The sequence below is a fragment of the Armigeres subalbatus genome, chromosome 1 (assembly GCF_024139115.2).
Source record: "Armigeres subalbatus isolate Guangzhou_Male chromosome 1, GZ_Asu_2, whole genome shotgun sequence".
In the NCBI taxonomy this organism is placed as follows: domain Eukaryota; kingdom Metazoa; phylum Arthropoda; class Insecta; order Diptera; family Culicidae; genus Armigeres; species Armigeres subalbatus.
Genome location: NC_085139.1, coordinates 317,036,145 through 317,050,582, shown reverse-complemented (window position 1 = coordinate 317,050,582; position 14,438 = coordinate 317,036,145). Strand labels below are relative to the sequence as shown.

At 40.5% G+C, this 14,438-nt stretch overlaps 1 protein-coding gene across 6 annotated transcripts in view; it reads right to left on the bottom strand.

Moving 5' to 3' along the window:
- Nucleotides 1-14,438, bottom strand: part of LOC134207971 (rab11 family-interacting protein 5) — a 78,633-nt gene that overhangs the window by 19,049 nt on the left and 45,146 nt on the right. For all 6 annotated transcript variants that reach the window (XM_062684069.1, XM_062684070.1, XM_062684068.1 and 3 more), the window contains exon 2: nt 5,919-6,063. In XM_062684069.1, the coding sequence (XP_062540053.1) occupies nt 5,919-6,063 (145 nt within the window). The remainder of the gene's footprint in view (nt 1-5,918; nt 6,064-14,438) is intronic.

The following is a 14,438-nucleotide window of genomic DNA, read 5'->3' as shown; positions in this document are numbered from 1 at the left end:
CTTGCATTCATCCTTGCTCCACTCATGCGTCGTGTGATATCGTATAGGAGAGGAATATCGCCAGTTGTTGCAGCTTTCTTCCCTCCGTCGGCCAGATAGTCCACCCATGCTCGCTTGTCTGGTCTGCAGCAGCGTTGAACTCCCTTTTCTAGACCCCAATACCGTTGACGGGACTCGTATTTGGCTGCTCTGGTTCTTGTCCGCTTTATCGCGGTCTTTTCTTCTCTACGCTCCTCGATTTCCGCCAGGTTGCATCCGTAATCCATTCCTTCCGCTGAGTGCGCAGCTCACCTAGCTCACGAGTGCCACCTTCCAGAATATCCGCTGCCCGAGTTCCAAGTTCTTCAATGAACGATCTCTTTACAGCTGGATCTTCTGGTCAGCGTGTGGAATCGCCGTCCGAGTTTCTCCTCCCGTTACTGAATCCGTGCAATGCGTAATTGGATCTCGCCAAATAGAAGGTAATGGTCAGACGAGTCGTCTGCGGACACCAAGAAGGTTCCGTATCCATTTCCGGCTGATGCAGATGTAGTCGATTTGATTTTCAGTTTGTCCATCACGAGAGATCCACGTGGCTTTGTGCACTGGTCGATGGGAAAAGAGCGATCATTCAATCATCATATCGTTATTGCCACATAATTCTGCCAACAGATCACCATTTTCACTCATTTCGCCAAGACCATGACGTCCCATGATACGCTCATTGTCTGTGTTGTCGGAGCCGATCTTCGCCTTGAAGTCGCCCATGAAGATCTTGATGTCACCTTTCGACGGCATTCAGTTCACTGTAGAAATTCTCCTTGTCCTGTAACTCGGCAACATCGGTCGGCGCATAACATTGGATTATCGTGAGGTTCCTTACCCGTGTTCTGAATCTGGCAATGATTATTCTCTCATTAATTGGTTCCCACTTGATGAGCGCCGCCTGTGCATGGGCGCTAAGCAGGAAACCAACTCCTCGGTGCCGGGGAGCGTTGTTCCCTCGAATACCGGAATATAACAATACCTGTCCCGATGGTAGTTTGTGTTCTCCAAAGTTTGGCCAACGGACTTCACTCAGTCCCAGGATTCCGAGCTTCATGCGCCGTGCCTCGCTGGCGAGTTGTGCCAGCTTACCTTGCTGAGCTAACGTTAAAACATTCCATGTTCCAATTCGTGTCCTTTGTTTCATGCCAAAAGTCGTCGCCGTGTCCACCGGGATGGGGCTGCCATCTTAGATATAGCTTCCGGGGAGAAGCATTTCGTACTCAGCCGCTGGATGGCAGAATAGACGCTGTTGGAGCCGCACCTCCTTGGTAAACAGACGCTCGATCAGTCGGGTCAAATTTGTTTAAAGCCAACTGAACACCAGGGCTAGGCTAGTGCACTTTGAGCGGCACACGATCGCTTTGATACTTGTAGCTTTTTTTAGAAGTTCAACAGAGACCACTGTCAAATCCCACCACATCCTAGACAAGCCCGGTTCGTATGTTCGAAGCACGAGTCGTGGAACGGCAAATCTCTCAACTTCATCGGGAGCACCGGGAGCACACGCATACTCGCCGATGAGCTCAAGAACCGTGGATTTGGCATCGTAGCGCTGCAGTAAGTTTGTTGGAAGGGATCAATGGTGTTTTTTTGAGCGAGGGTAAATGGAAATCTGCAAACAGACACCTGAGGATATTAACTAAGGTAGTGTGTGGATGGGCTCACCCGACACACTAAAATCAAAACCCTTTCGCCAACCCGTATCCCCCGGCCCGCAATTAAGCAATACATCAGGGGATGACTATAGAGAATGCTCATGCCTCTGCTAACGAACTGGACGTTGTAACACAAGATCAACTTCAAGGGTGGTAAACTCACCACACGTCGATCGCAAGCTATGGTAGTAACCTGAGACGTAGTAACCTATCTGTCTGCATCATAAACACGGGGGGAGACGAGCACCCCGACAACTCACACCGCGTGGGAACCGCAATGACCTCAATATCTACATAGGTACGAATGTCACCACAGCCAACCCGCGACGTTTTTGTTGGTGTTCACTGCTTCACTGTAGTCTCTACTGCAGCTGCTGGTTTTGTTCAACACGCCACCAGCACCGTAGTTTCGACATAATCTGTTGACACGCCTGTTGTTTACCGCATTCCATATAAGCTCTTCCCGACACATCCTCTCAACGAGGTTGTCCGGGGTTTTATCCATGCCGCTGACAAGCAGCATGACATTGCGTTCAACATCGAATCTGCCTGCCGGTTCTACCTCACCTACACATTCCGGGTACTCCGCAGAATCATCTTGAAATGTGTGAAAATAAAATAATTTCGAATAAATCTCGCGTAACATTTGAAAAGGGCCTACAGCCAAAACGTAAACATTGAGAAAATGCCGTTCGAAAAAAAACATCACAATTTCTATTCCTATTTCCCAGGTTTATGATATTTTTAAGTAGCAAAAACTCCCAAAAGCACATAATCAACACCATCTATCCATCCATAATCTTAATTGAATCGCAAACACGTAAAAATGTGTCGAAATCTTTCAAATAAAGTTTTAAGTCTGTTTTCATTGTTTCTCCGGAATAGGCCTTCTTGATAAGTCATTCTACATTTGCTTGTCATTCATAAACCCTTTGTTTATGGCATTTTTCGAAAGTAAACACGAGATAAGGGAAATCTTCACTCTCCGAGGTCGGGGCCATGACGGTTCGGAAAAAATTCCCGTTATCGGCCCGAAGTTGGAGAAGGCTTATCCCAGACAGAAAAAAACGAGTGGCTTGGCCGTTTTTTAGGGTGGACCTACACATATTTTGAAAATAACACGTTGTAGGCCCAATCAAAAATTAGTTTTTTCTAAGTAATTTAATTGAAGATGCGGAACATTTTTATACTATTAGTAGCTATTAGAGGATGCCATCGAAGGGTGTTAAAATTGAATTTGTTTACTTTTCACTGTAGGCCCTAATCAATTGTTAAGCGAGAAATAACTCAAAAAGCAAAGAAAAATGTAAATGGTGGACGGGCTTCGGCAGCGATTTGAAAAAAAAAATGTAAAGTACCCACAAGCGTGTGTAGTGAGATAGCATTTGGTGAATACTTCTATTGGTTCAAAATATTTTGTTTTCATAACGGTTGAGTAAAACCGCAAGAGAGCAATAAAAGATCAAATAATTGTGACAGAAGCGGCTCGGGATGACCGCAATAAACTTCTTCATAGCGGACCGGTTTGGCTGCAGGTGACTTTGACGGTAGCGGTTCGGGACGAATGCGATGTTTGTTTCAAATCGGACCAGAATGGCCGCGGAGGATTGTGATGGTAGCGGCTCGAGATGGCCGCGTTTAATTGATTTGAGATCTAACTAAAATGTCCACAGTGTATCTCAGTGGTAGCATGGATGGTCACGATTATTTCTTGTTCGCAAACAGATTGGTTCTAGCGATTGAAACGCTTGGTTTTTGTTCTAGGTTAAAACTTAAAAACGATTTTCTTCGCATAATTCTAATTTGCTTCTCACTCGTAACTGTTGCATTTTGGGAGAAACTTATCGTTGATTTACGATTATTTCAGGCTAAGGTAGTATTCATATGCTACCTCAAACAACGCACACGATGTCGAGTGAAGGTAAATACGTACGTGCTCCGGAGTTCCATAGCGACTCAGAGGATCCGGAGGAATGCAACAGTGATTGGTCAACCGATGAAACAATTAGCATAAAAATTGAGGAAACTGACGCTTCTGAAGCTCTGGATCCCGAAAACGATCAAAACAACGGAGAACAATCGAATGTCAACGCATAAACGGGAACAACCTGCAGCGTACCAGCAGGGTCGAATGGAAATCAGGATTACGTGAGAAGGATGAATGAAATGCAGAGCACATTAAACAGGCTGGCACAGGATTTAGATACATATCAGCAACGCACTACAGTCATTCCAACAAACCAAGATGATGACCGCAGCTGGAACACCAGAGTCTATACGCCAGGATCCACCAGTGTCTGACACGCTCTCCATGGGAGAGAAATTGCAAGGAATAGTGAGAGTGGCTAGCCTTCGTCCAAGCCTACAATAACCTGGCTGCTACAACACTTTTGTCAAAAACATCGAAAGCTACTTGCAATCAATGGTCGACATAATCGCCAAGCACGAAACGTTTTCCAACTTACGTCAAGGAACGTTCGAGCCTTCGATAACTTTTCATGGGATACTGATGAAGAAAATCCGCCTGTGCCGTTACAGTACCACCGACGAGGATCGATTCATCAGGATGCAGCTTCACAAAGGTATGCGTAATAAGGAGTTAGCAAAAACTGCGCGCACATTTGGCTACGAAACAGCCTGCACGATAAAGGCGACACGCGAAGAAGCATTTGAAGCAGAAGCGACTTTGGAACCCCCACGTGCGTTCGTTGTATCACGGGGTCGCCAGGCCCCGTATGCCGATAGGCATCGATACTTATCCTTAGGTGACGTCCAGTCTCAAGCTGAAAGACAAAACAAGGAAGATGAAAACAGGTACCGTGGCGTGGGTCGACGCTTCCGGTGTTCAAGATGCTACCGCTTGTACCACAAGTTCGGAACTTGCCCTGTGCAGAATCGAAAATGTAATGCGTGCGGAGAAATCGACCATTTTGTCGTGGCCTGCCGTAATGGCCCAAGCAGCTCAGCGAACCAAATTCAAGCAATAAATGATCACATTGCCGGTTGGACAGACGAGGAAGAAGAGAAGAAGGTAAACAATGATTAATTTACTTGTTATTTGATTCATTGATAACGTTTCATTGCTATAATGTTTGATTAAGTGTTTTTGGATAAAGCAAAAATTATTTAATATGGTTTTGTTATTTATTGTTTCCAGCAAATCCATGCACTCTCCGTCACAGATGCATTAATCGATTGTAGTGTAAGAATGTCAGACCCCATCAAGTTCCTAATCGACTCCGGTGCCGATGTAATTATTATCGGCGGTAGCGATTGGGTTCTGTTGAAGCGACAGTACCATGCAAGGCGCGCAAAACTTGACCCAATTAAGTTGTCGAATAAAGGTGATCTTCGATCGTATGCCGCTAGCCAACCTATAAATGTGAAATGCAAATTCAGAGCAGATATCAAGGTCATTGATTACGTTAAGCCATCAGTCATAACAGAGTTTCTAGTCGTTGCCGAAGGCCGTCGTTCCTTACTTGGCCAATCGACAGCCAGCGATATGAAGTTATTGCAAGTAGGAGCATTGTGAGACAACGGAGAAACCCGTAGCACTATTCCCGAAGGTCCCAGGTGTGTTGATAAAATTCAGCGTTGAATAATCTGTCCCACCTACGAAAAACGCTTACTACAATGTACCAGCAGCTTATAGAGAGAGCGCTCGAAGGAGATGGCAGGTTATGGAAGGTCAAGGCATTATCGAACGCGTGACGACAGCACCGAATTGGATAAGTGGCATGTCGGCGGTGACAAAGGGAAAAGATCACTTTCAGGCTGGTCGTCAACATGCGCGCACCCAATAAAGCGATTAAGAGAGAGTACTTTCGCTTTCCGTTGATGATGAAATGAAAATTTAACTCCACGGGGCGAAATTCTTCTCCAAAATCGACCTGACAAACGCATTCTGTTATTTGGAATTCCACGAAGACTCAAGGGATTTAATTACATTTATATTGAAGGACGGGATGTATCGGTTCACACGGGATGTATAGGTTCTTCCAAAGGGAAATGTCTAGGATGCTTGCAGGTGTGGATAATATAATAATATATATCGATGATGTATTGTTATTCGCAGACACCCTGGAAAAACTTCAAAAAACTGTCGCAAAAGTATATTAAGCATCTATAGCCATAATAAAACTAATACTTCAAGCTTTACGACATGCAAAATTTTGATTGATTGTCATCTATTGACTTAGTGATGATATATTTGTACTATTCTTAACTACTTACAGTTCACATTCCTCGTGCCAATCGACGGATTCCGGTGCTTTTTCCTTGACTGACGTCTGGTACTTCTCCTTGCCGAGTGCGATGATGACGAAACAGTTGTTGGTTCCATGTTTGCCTTTTATCAGCAGGCCTTTTGCTCGTTGAACTGCCAAGACGACAACGGAAGGAATTTTCGTTTGCCGCAATCGAATAGGTTTGCAGAAATGTAAGAAAGAAGAAAGAGAAAAAAAACCAAGTCAATCATAATGCTGATAATGCTTTGTGAATCTTATTGTTATGAAATATGCAGCCGGGTAAATGCGTTTGCATTCCTAATAAGAAAAGTTGCGAGTCGAGAAAAACTAATGGACTAATGGAGTCGAACAAACAAACTGAGGCTTTTCCTAGCGTAAGCGAAATATGAGAGAAATCAAAAAGTCATCAAAACAGACAAAAAAGTATAAAATCGTCCGTTTGTGTCTGAAGTCGGAGTCCAAAAACTGTAAACATCTCTCTTAAACCATTATCGTGAGAAGCAATGAAACTGAAAGTTCATTAGCTATTTGGATCTTCGACTCAACTGCATATGTGTACAGATTCCGTTTTGTTCCGGATCGCACCGGTTGTTGCCATTTCTCACCTTAGGAACTGGACAGATGGAGTGATGGGAATTCCTAACATCTAACTGAGCGAAAGGAGAACCGCTTTTACGCTGATCACAGAATGTAGCCTTTCTACCGGGCCACCATAGACATATGCATTGTACCTATGTGAGGTATGAGAAGCGATCCAATCAACTAACTAATAAACCTTAATTGAATCAGCATCGGGTATCTAATTGAGGGCAGTCTGCTGATCCCAAGAGTATTGGAGACTGGGTTTTCACATGTAGGTATTCAAGTTCATATAGTCATATCGCAAAACTTGCACGAGGTGTTTATATTTTTTCGAGAAATGAAATTTTTAAATTGATCTTCGCCTGTCGACAGCTCAACAACCGCCAAAGCCACACATATTTAGATTGGGGAAGTGATAAATAGCATCACATTTTTCTCCTCAGAAATATCCGCAATTATAAAAACTAGATGTTTTAACAAAACATTATTGATTTTGTCCAATTGAACTAAATGAGCAAAATGAGCAAATCACAGCATTTTTGCAACTCCAACTTTGAGGTTGGCGTGGAACAATTAGACCCAGAAAAAAACTACGTTTAAGAGAAAGTATAATGCTATTTGCGGTTAACCGACAACTGACTGTTGCTACTTTTAGCCGGAGCTTATAATGACTTACTCAGTTTGTCACGTTTATTGCGAATAACCGGCGAAAGCGAAAATTTGGAAGCTTAATGCAGTTATGTAGTGGAGTCAGTACAATACGTTCAAAAAGATGAAAAATACTGTAATTTTGGCATAAATTGAATAATATAAAATTAGATGAAAGACGGAATAATTAGAATGAGATGGTAAAAAAAACCTTCAGTAATTTTTACTTTTAATTAGTATGAACTAACTAGTGGTTTATAGACGGATTGCTCACTTCGATTAAAAAGGAATTGGATCGCGTTATGGTTGTCCAGATTGGTCGCCGGGTCCACGTAATAAACAATGGAAGTGAAAGTGTTTATTAGTTGGAATTATTGTGTATTCCGTTCCGTTTGCATCCGCTACAACAACCACGACAAGTGTAAATGGGAAAAACGGAGAACGCGATATGGCTCTTCAGTTGAGGGTTGAGTTGGGAGGCAAATTGTTTCCAAAAAGAGTTTAACTGCTGACGGTATTGCCGCTGTGGATTTTTTTATGACGAAGCAACAGCGCATAGCTTCCCACCCACACTACGCAGCGGTTTGGTTTCAGAAGTTTGGTGCGCGAGAGTTAAGCCACGTTCAGCTGAGTTTCGCTTGGTTTTGATGCGATTACGTAACGATGTTTGATGCACAAACCGGTGAACGTTTTGGTTATAGATGAATGAAACGTAGAGGAGTAAATATGCAACGATTTACTTTTTGAACTTTAGAACCGATGAATATGTTGTACGGATTTTTTTTTTGGCAGAGCTTCGTCAAGCCTATCATTACAACGTTTATGCGGTTGATTTAATGGACACACTAGTAGCCTGTCAACGACAAAATTCATCATATCGCTTATGTCATCAATTCAGCAAGAAGTGATACATCATCGCGACATTCAATAACAGCGGTTCTACAGATTCATTTCATTTACAGATATTTCTGATTGTTTCCTGCCAATTGTATTATTTTTTGTAATAAGAAATGTATGAAGTATGAACATTGAAGCACATAATAACATTATGAAAATATTACAAGTAACAGTTCACAAAAAATTGTTTATGTGTTATTGATTACAGATTCCATAGACGAGCTTTCAAGGGCCTTTCATTGGGTACCGAATGCTTTTTCTTCTTCTTCTTATTGGCCTTACTGAGACATTGCCACCTCGCTGCTTAGTGTTCTCCCGGCACTTCCATAGTTATTTACTGCGAGGTTTCTAAGCCATATGTTACCATTTTTGCATTTATATATCATGAGGCTAACACGATGATTCTTTCAACCGAAAATTGCCTGGACCGGCACCGGGAATCGAACCCAACCACCCTCAGCATGGCCTTGCTTTATAGCCGCACAGCTTACTGCTAGGCTAAGGAGGGCCCCTTAGATATTGTAAGGTCTCCAAATTGTCCTGAAGTTTTTATCAAATGGTCTACCAATCCAAACACGACTTCCATGATGTCCCCAGCCGCATTACCAACCAAAACATATCCTCCAAGTATCTGTCTTCCATTTGCGTCTAAAATTCTTTCATATGAGATGTTCTAAAGTATCCAAATTGTCCTGAAGTTCTTATCAAATGGTCTACCAAATCAACCACGACTTCCATGGTGTCCCAAGCCGCGGTATCATTCCTATCATGTCATTCGAGCATATGTCTTTCATTCGCATCTTAAATCATGGCGTATGAGATATTGTAGGATTTCTAAATTGTCCTAGAGTTAGGACCAAATGGTCTACCGAATCAACCACGACTTCCATGATGTCCCCAACCGCGGTATCAACCCAATCATTCGAGTTTTCGAGTTTTTGTCTTTCATTTGCGTCTTTATTCCTGATTGTTCTTTAGTTTTGATCAAACGATCTCCCAAAAAACACGTCCAACGTCCTTAGCTTTGACATTAAACCATTTATGTCCTCAAAGTATGTGTCTCAAACTTGCGTCTCAAACCTAGGTATATGAGGTGTTGTAAGATATCCAAATTGTTCTGGAGTTTTAATTAAATGGTCTACCGAATCAATCCTTGCTTCCAATAAATTCTCAAGCTCAGCTTGAAGCTAATTACATTCTCCAATTATATATTGTTCACTGAGAGTCGTACATGAGATCTTTTAAGATCCTCGAATTGCCCTGGAGCTTGAATAAAATGGTCTACCGAATAAACCACGACTTCCGTAATGCCTCTAGTGTTCGGTGTTGAACTTAGTCTGTAGATTAAAACCCGACTTAATCCACCTACAGTGAACGCAACCCTTCTTACACTTTTGAATGGTTGTGTGTGCCCAGTGCATATTACAATTTCTATGCATATGACCTTCAATTGAATGTAAAATAACTGATATTATCATGCTTTTAACGATTTCAAAATAAAAAAAGGAATACTTCTGGAAATTTAACAATGGCAATGGCAGTTCAATGGCAAAGTCATAGCTTTCGTTTAAAGATAAAATCATGCAAATTGGTTTACAGACGGCTGAGATATTCATGTGACAGTATTTTGTTAGTTTTCTGAAAATACACTTCATGTTCGTATTTCTCACATATCTCTGGAACCAAATGTCCGATTGTAGAAAAAAATCAACGCGTTCAATGGCACAGACATACCTTCCATTTAAACATAAAATTGTACAAATCGGGCCGCAGATAGCTGAGATCATGATGTGATATTATTTTGCCAATGTTGTAAATAAAATACGTCTAATGGTTTATGTTCGTATTTCACAGATATCTCTGGAACCCAATATCTGATTGCAGAAAAAATTTATGTGTTCTATCGCGAAGCCATAGCTTTCGTATAAAAATGAAAGCGTACAAATCGGATCACATCAAATATATATATGGCATGATAAAAAAAACCTAATTTCATAATTTTATAATATATTATAATATTATATTATATTTATATTTCAATAAAATTTATTCAGGCAGCATCAAGACACAATTAAAATAATTATATATAATTAAAATAAAATAAAAAAAGGGATATTTCATTTTAGTATTTCACAGATATCCGATAGCAAAAAAATAGTGGTTCAATGGCAAAGCCATAGCTTTCGTATAAAGTTAAAGCATGCAAATCAGTCCACTGACGGCTGAGATCTTGATGTGACATTATTTTGATAATTTTCTGGAAATATGCTCCATGTTCGTAAATCTCACATATCTCTGGGACCAAATGTCCGATTGTAGAAAAAAAATCAACGCGTTCAATGGCACAGACATACCTTCCATTTAAACATAAAATTGTACAAATCGGTCCACAGACAGCTGAGATCATGATGTGATTTTATTTTGCCAATGTTGTGACAAAATACGTCTAATGGTTTATGGTCGTATTTCACAGATATCTCTGGAACCCAATATCTGATTGCAGAAAAAAAATAATGTGTTCTATCGCGAAGCAATAGCTTTCGTATAAAAACAAAAGCGTAAAAATCGGATCACATACGGCTGAGTTGATTATGTGACATTATTTTGTTAGTTAAGGTACACTGGGGGAAGTGGAAAAAGGGGGTAAGTGTAAAAATCGACTCGAAAAGTTGTAATTGTACATACTTTACAGTTTTTACCACATCATAACATTATGCAAGAATATACTTTGATGCTCACACTAATACTGTGTTGAAATTTGTATAATACATACACTAACACGGTTAACGCTTGAACTGTAATTTTAGGTTTCGCAAAAAGTTGATTTTTGCATTCATAAAATCAATTCTTATTTGCACCAATTGTTCTTTTTTCAAGTGAATTTATATCACAGGTGACCATTCTAATACAATTAAACTAATCCCATTCAATTGGTAGTGGTTTGTACCAAGAAAGCAAATAATTCAAAGATTTTACACTTACCCCAGGTATCAAACACTGCGGGGGAAGTGGATAATGTTCTAATTACGCAATTGTTTTCTTCCCTCCAGGGTTTAGTTCGATAGTTGTGAATCTTAATATGTTCCTTCTTTGTTATCATTGTGATTCCAGTGGTGATTGGACTCATATAAATGAGAAAATGACTGACAAATCCACCTATCGGTATTGATGCCTTTCACATGTTTTACATATGAAAAAAATGTATAAGAAATTTAAAAATAGCACTTGTAGGTAAACATATTGTATAATTCACATTATTTTTTATTCATAACAAGTTTCGCCGTTGAATGCATTTTTTTGCGAACAAATTGGTTAAGGACAAGTGCTTAAGAATAGCTGATAATTTTGTACGTGCTTTGCGCACACACATACATACAAATACGCACATACAGACATCATCTCAATTCGTTAAATCAAGTTGATTAGTTTATAGCCATGTAAGTCCCATTTTTCCTTTAAAAAGTTCATCTTTGGAGCGAACATATAGACTTTACGTACACTAAGTGTTCGAGAAGGCAAAACCAGCCCTCCCCTAGCTATTACGAGAATTCATTGAAGATCTATTCCGTTAAGATAATGAAATTATTCCACAAAAGATAGTCAGAGCAATTATCGTATTGATTTTAGTTATATGAAACTACACATCACTATTGAAGGTCAAGGTAACATGGATTTTCCACTTACCCCATCCCTCTAGGGTAAGTGGAAAAACAACTCCTAATTTTAAAATCTATTTCCATAAATTTCAAGCGGCCAAAATGGTATCAATTACCGCACAGTTGGTGCAAAATTGACTGTTTTTGATAGTCCATTTTGATTGAACGCATTTAAATCATTTGAACTGGTTTTACACTAATTCAAACATGCACTATCGATTTTTCCTTTTCCACTTCCCCCAGTGTACCTTATCTGAAAATACACTTAAGATTCGTATTTCACGAATATCTCTGAAACTAAATATCCGATTGCAAAAAAAAAATCAATGCGTTCAATAGCAGAGGCATAGCTTTCGTTTAAAGATAAAATCATGCAAATCGGTTCACAGACGGCTGGGATCTTGATGTGACATTATTTTGCACTTAATGTTTGTATTTCTCAAATATCTCGGAACCTAAATGTCCGATTGCAAAAATATTTCAATGCGTTCAATGGCAAAGGCATAGCTTTCGTTTAAAGATAAAATCATGAAAATCGGTTCACAGACGGCTGAGATCGAGATGTGACATTTTTTTGTAACGCACACACGCACACACGCACACACACACATACATACATACACATGCTCAGTTCGTCGAGCTGAGTTGATTGGTATATATGACTTGGGTCTCCGAGTCTCGGATAAAAAGTCGATTTTTCAAGTGATCTTAATACCCTTCTTAGGGTGTAAGAAGGGTAAAAAACACCTTAATAAAGATTAAAAAAAAAAAATAATGCCTCTAGCAACGATATCAATGCAACTATACTATGTACAAGTATTTGTAGCTTGTTATTTATGCGCGTCAATGACCAATCGCGTTAATTTCAGTTTCTACAGCAAAGTTCTCAACTCAATCGTACTTTTCAAACCTTTTCATCAATGTCAAGTCAATCCGAAATCCGGAAGACATTTATGTAGTTAGACTTCCAGAATTGATTCCTGATAAATTTGGACAATTTTGGAAGAACTTCATGGGGGACCGCCGCGTTTTTTTGATAGAATCTAAGAATGAATTTTCTTTGGATTTTTCAAAAAAGAATTGTCTTTAATTTTCAAAAGAATAGTTTTTCTTCTAGACTTCTTCTTGGTGTTATCTTCCTCATAAAAAAACATACTTGTTTGTAATCCATTCCGAAGCAGAGCAGCCTATTACTATATAACAGCTAGCTTTCTATCACTCAGATAGGACCAAAACGCCCAGAAAGTTACTCGAGACATCATGAAAGCTGTGGTTGATTCGGGTCTGCCGATTGACCCGATTGACCTAAAGATTGGGTCGATTTAAAGATCTTAAAAAATCTCATATGCCAGGATTTGAAATTTAAATGAAAGACAAATACTCGAATGATGAGGTTGATACCGCGGCTGGGGACATCATGGAAGTCGTGGTTGATTCGGTAGACCATTTGATTCAAACTCCAGGACAATTTGAAGATCTTTAAACAAATCACATGCGCGGATTTGAGAAGCAAAAAATACTTGGAGGACATGATTGGGTTGATACAGGGGCTTGGAACATTATGTAAATCATGGTTAATTCGGTAGACCATTTAATTCAAATTCGAGGACAACTCGGAGATCCTAGAACATCATAGTATATCATCATACATGTTGTAACGTTTTACGTTCTTACGATCAATTCTGATTAAGTCAAAAAAAAATGTTTGACCGTTTTTCTCTTTTTAAATTGAAATCATAAATTAAAATTATTTGGAATTAATTAAATAGTGAAATACATTACGTAAATAATTTGCAAACCGGACGAAACGAAATTTGAGTTTTTAGTTGTATGTCGATTACGAGGTTTAACAGTTATCGTAGCAGACGTCATTAAGACGTGTTTTTTTGAATTCCGCGAACACCGTGTTAGCTAGTGAAACGTACAAAAAGGTAAAACGAATTATAATGTTAAATGCAAAGTTGTTGTTAATGAAACGAATTCTCGTTGGACTTTTCCAGCGCATTGCATTTTGGTACGGGCTGGATTTTGAGTATTCGACCGGAGTCGGGTACGGGAATACGTGTGGCGTCTACAGGGCCCGCCATTTCGTCCAACGGACATCGAGAGCTCAAGCGTGCGTTAAGGCCCGCCTGAAAAGGCAGTCAAACGGAGGAGGAGTGAAGTCGCTCGTCAAAAAAGCGAAAACTCGGCGGTCGCCAATCAACCGTCGAAGGTAAGATCCCCAAGCCAATTCCCGTGGATCATTCCCGAGAGTGCGGTCCCCGTACGTCGTCAATAATCGTACGCTGGACCGAACCTGAACCGACGGTTAGTAGTTTTCCATTTAGTCCTCGCTCGGTGAACCGGAAAGGTACGCAAAGCCGGGTCGTTAGGGAAAGGAAACTACTAGCTTGAGGGAACGGTTAATCCGGTTTCGATTCCGAAATCGGAAGCCTTCCGTCCAGCCGCCACTCCCTACGCATCTTTAGTTTCGGCCATATCGCTCGAGCTCGACCTCCATCGCTGCGCGCCAATCTGCAACATCTGCGGCAAAGCCAATCGGCCGCCATCGCCACAACCTGGTCGGAGGACATCGTCGCCATCTTCTCGGCGGAGTACTTTCTACGCATCAGTGTATCAAGAAACAAAAACCTGCGCAGGTATGTGAGCTTGTTATTTCATGGCCATGATTAGCTTTTTTTCCCATTCCGTACCGATTAAAGTAGTACAACCCGAATCTA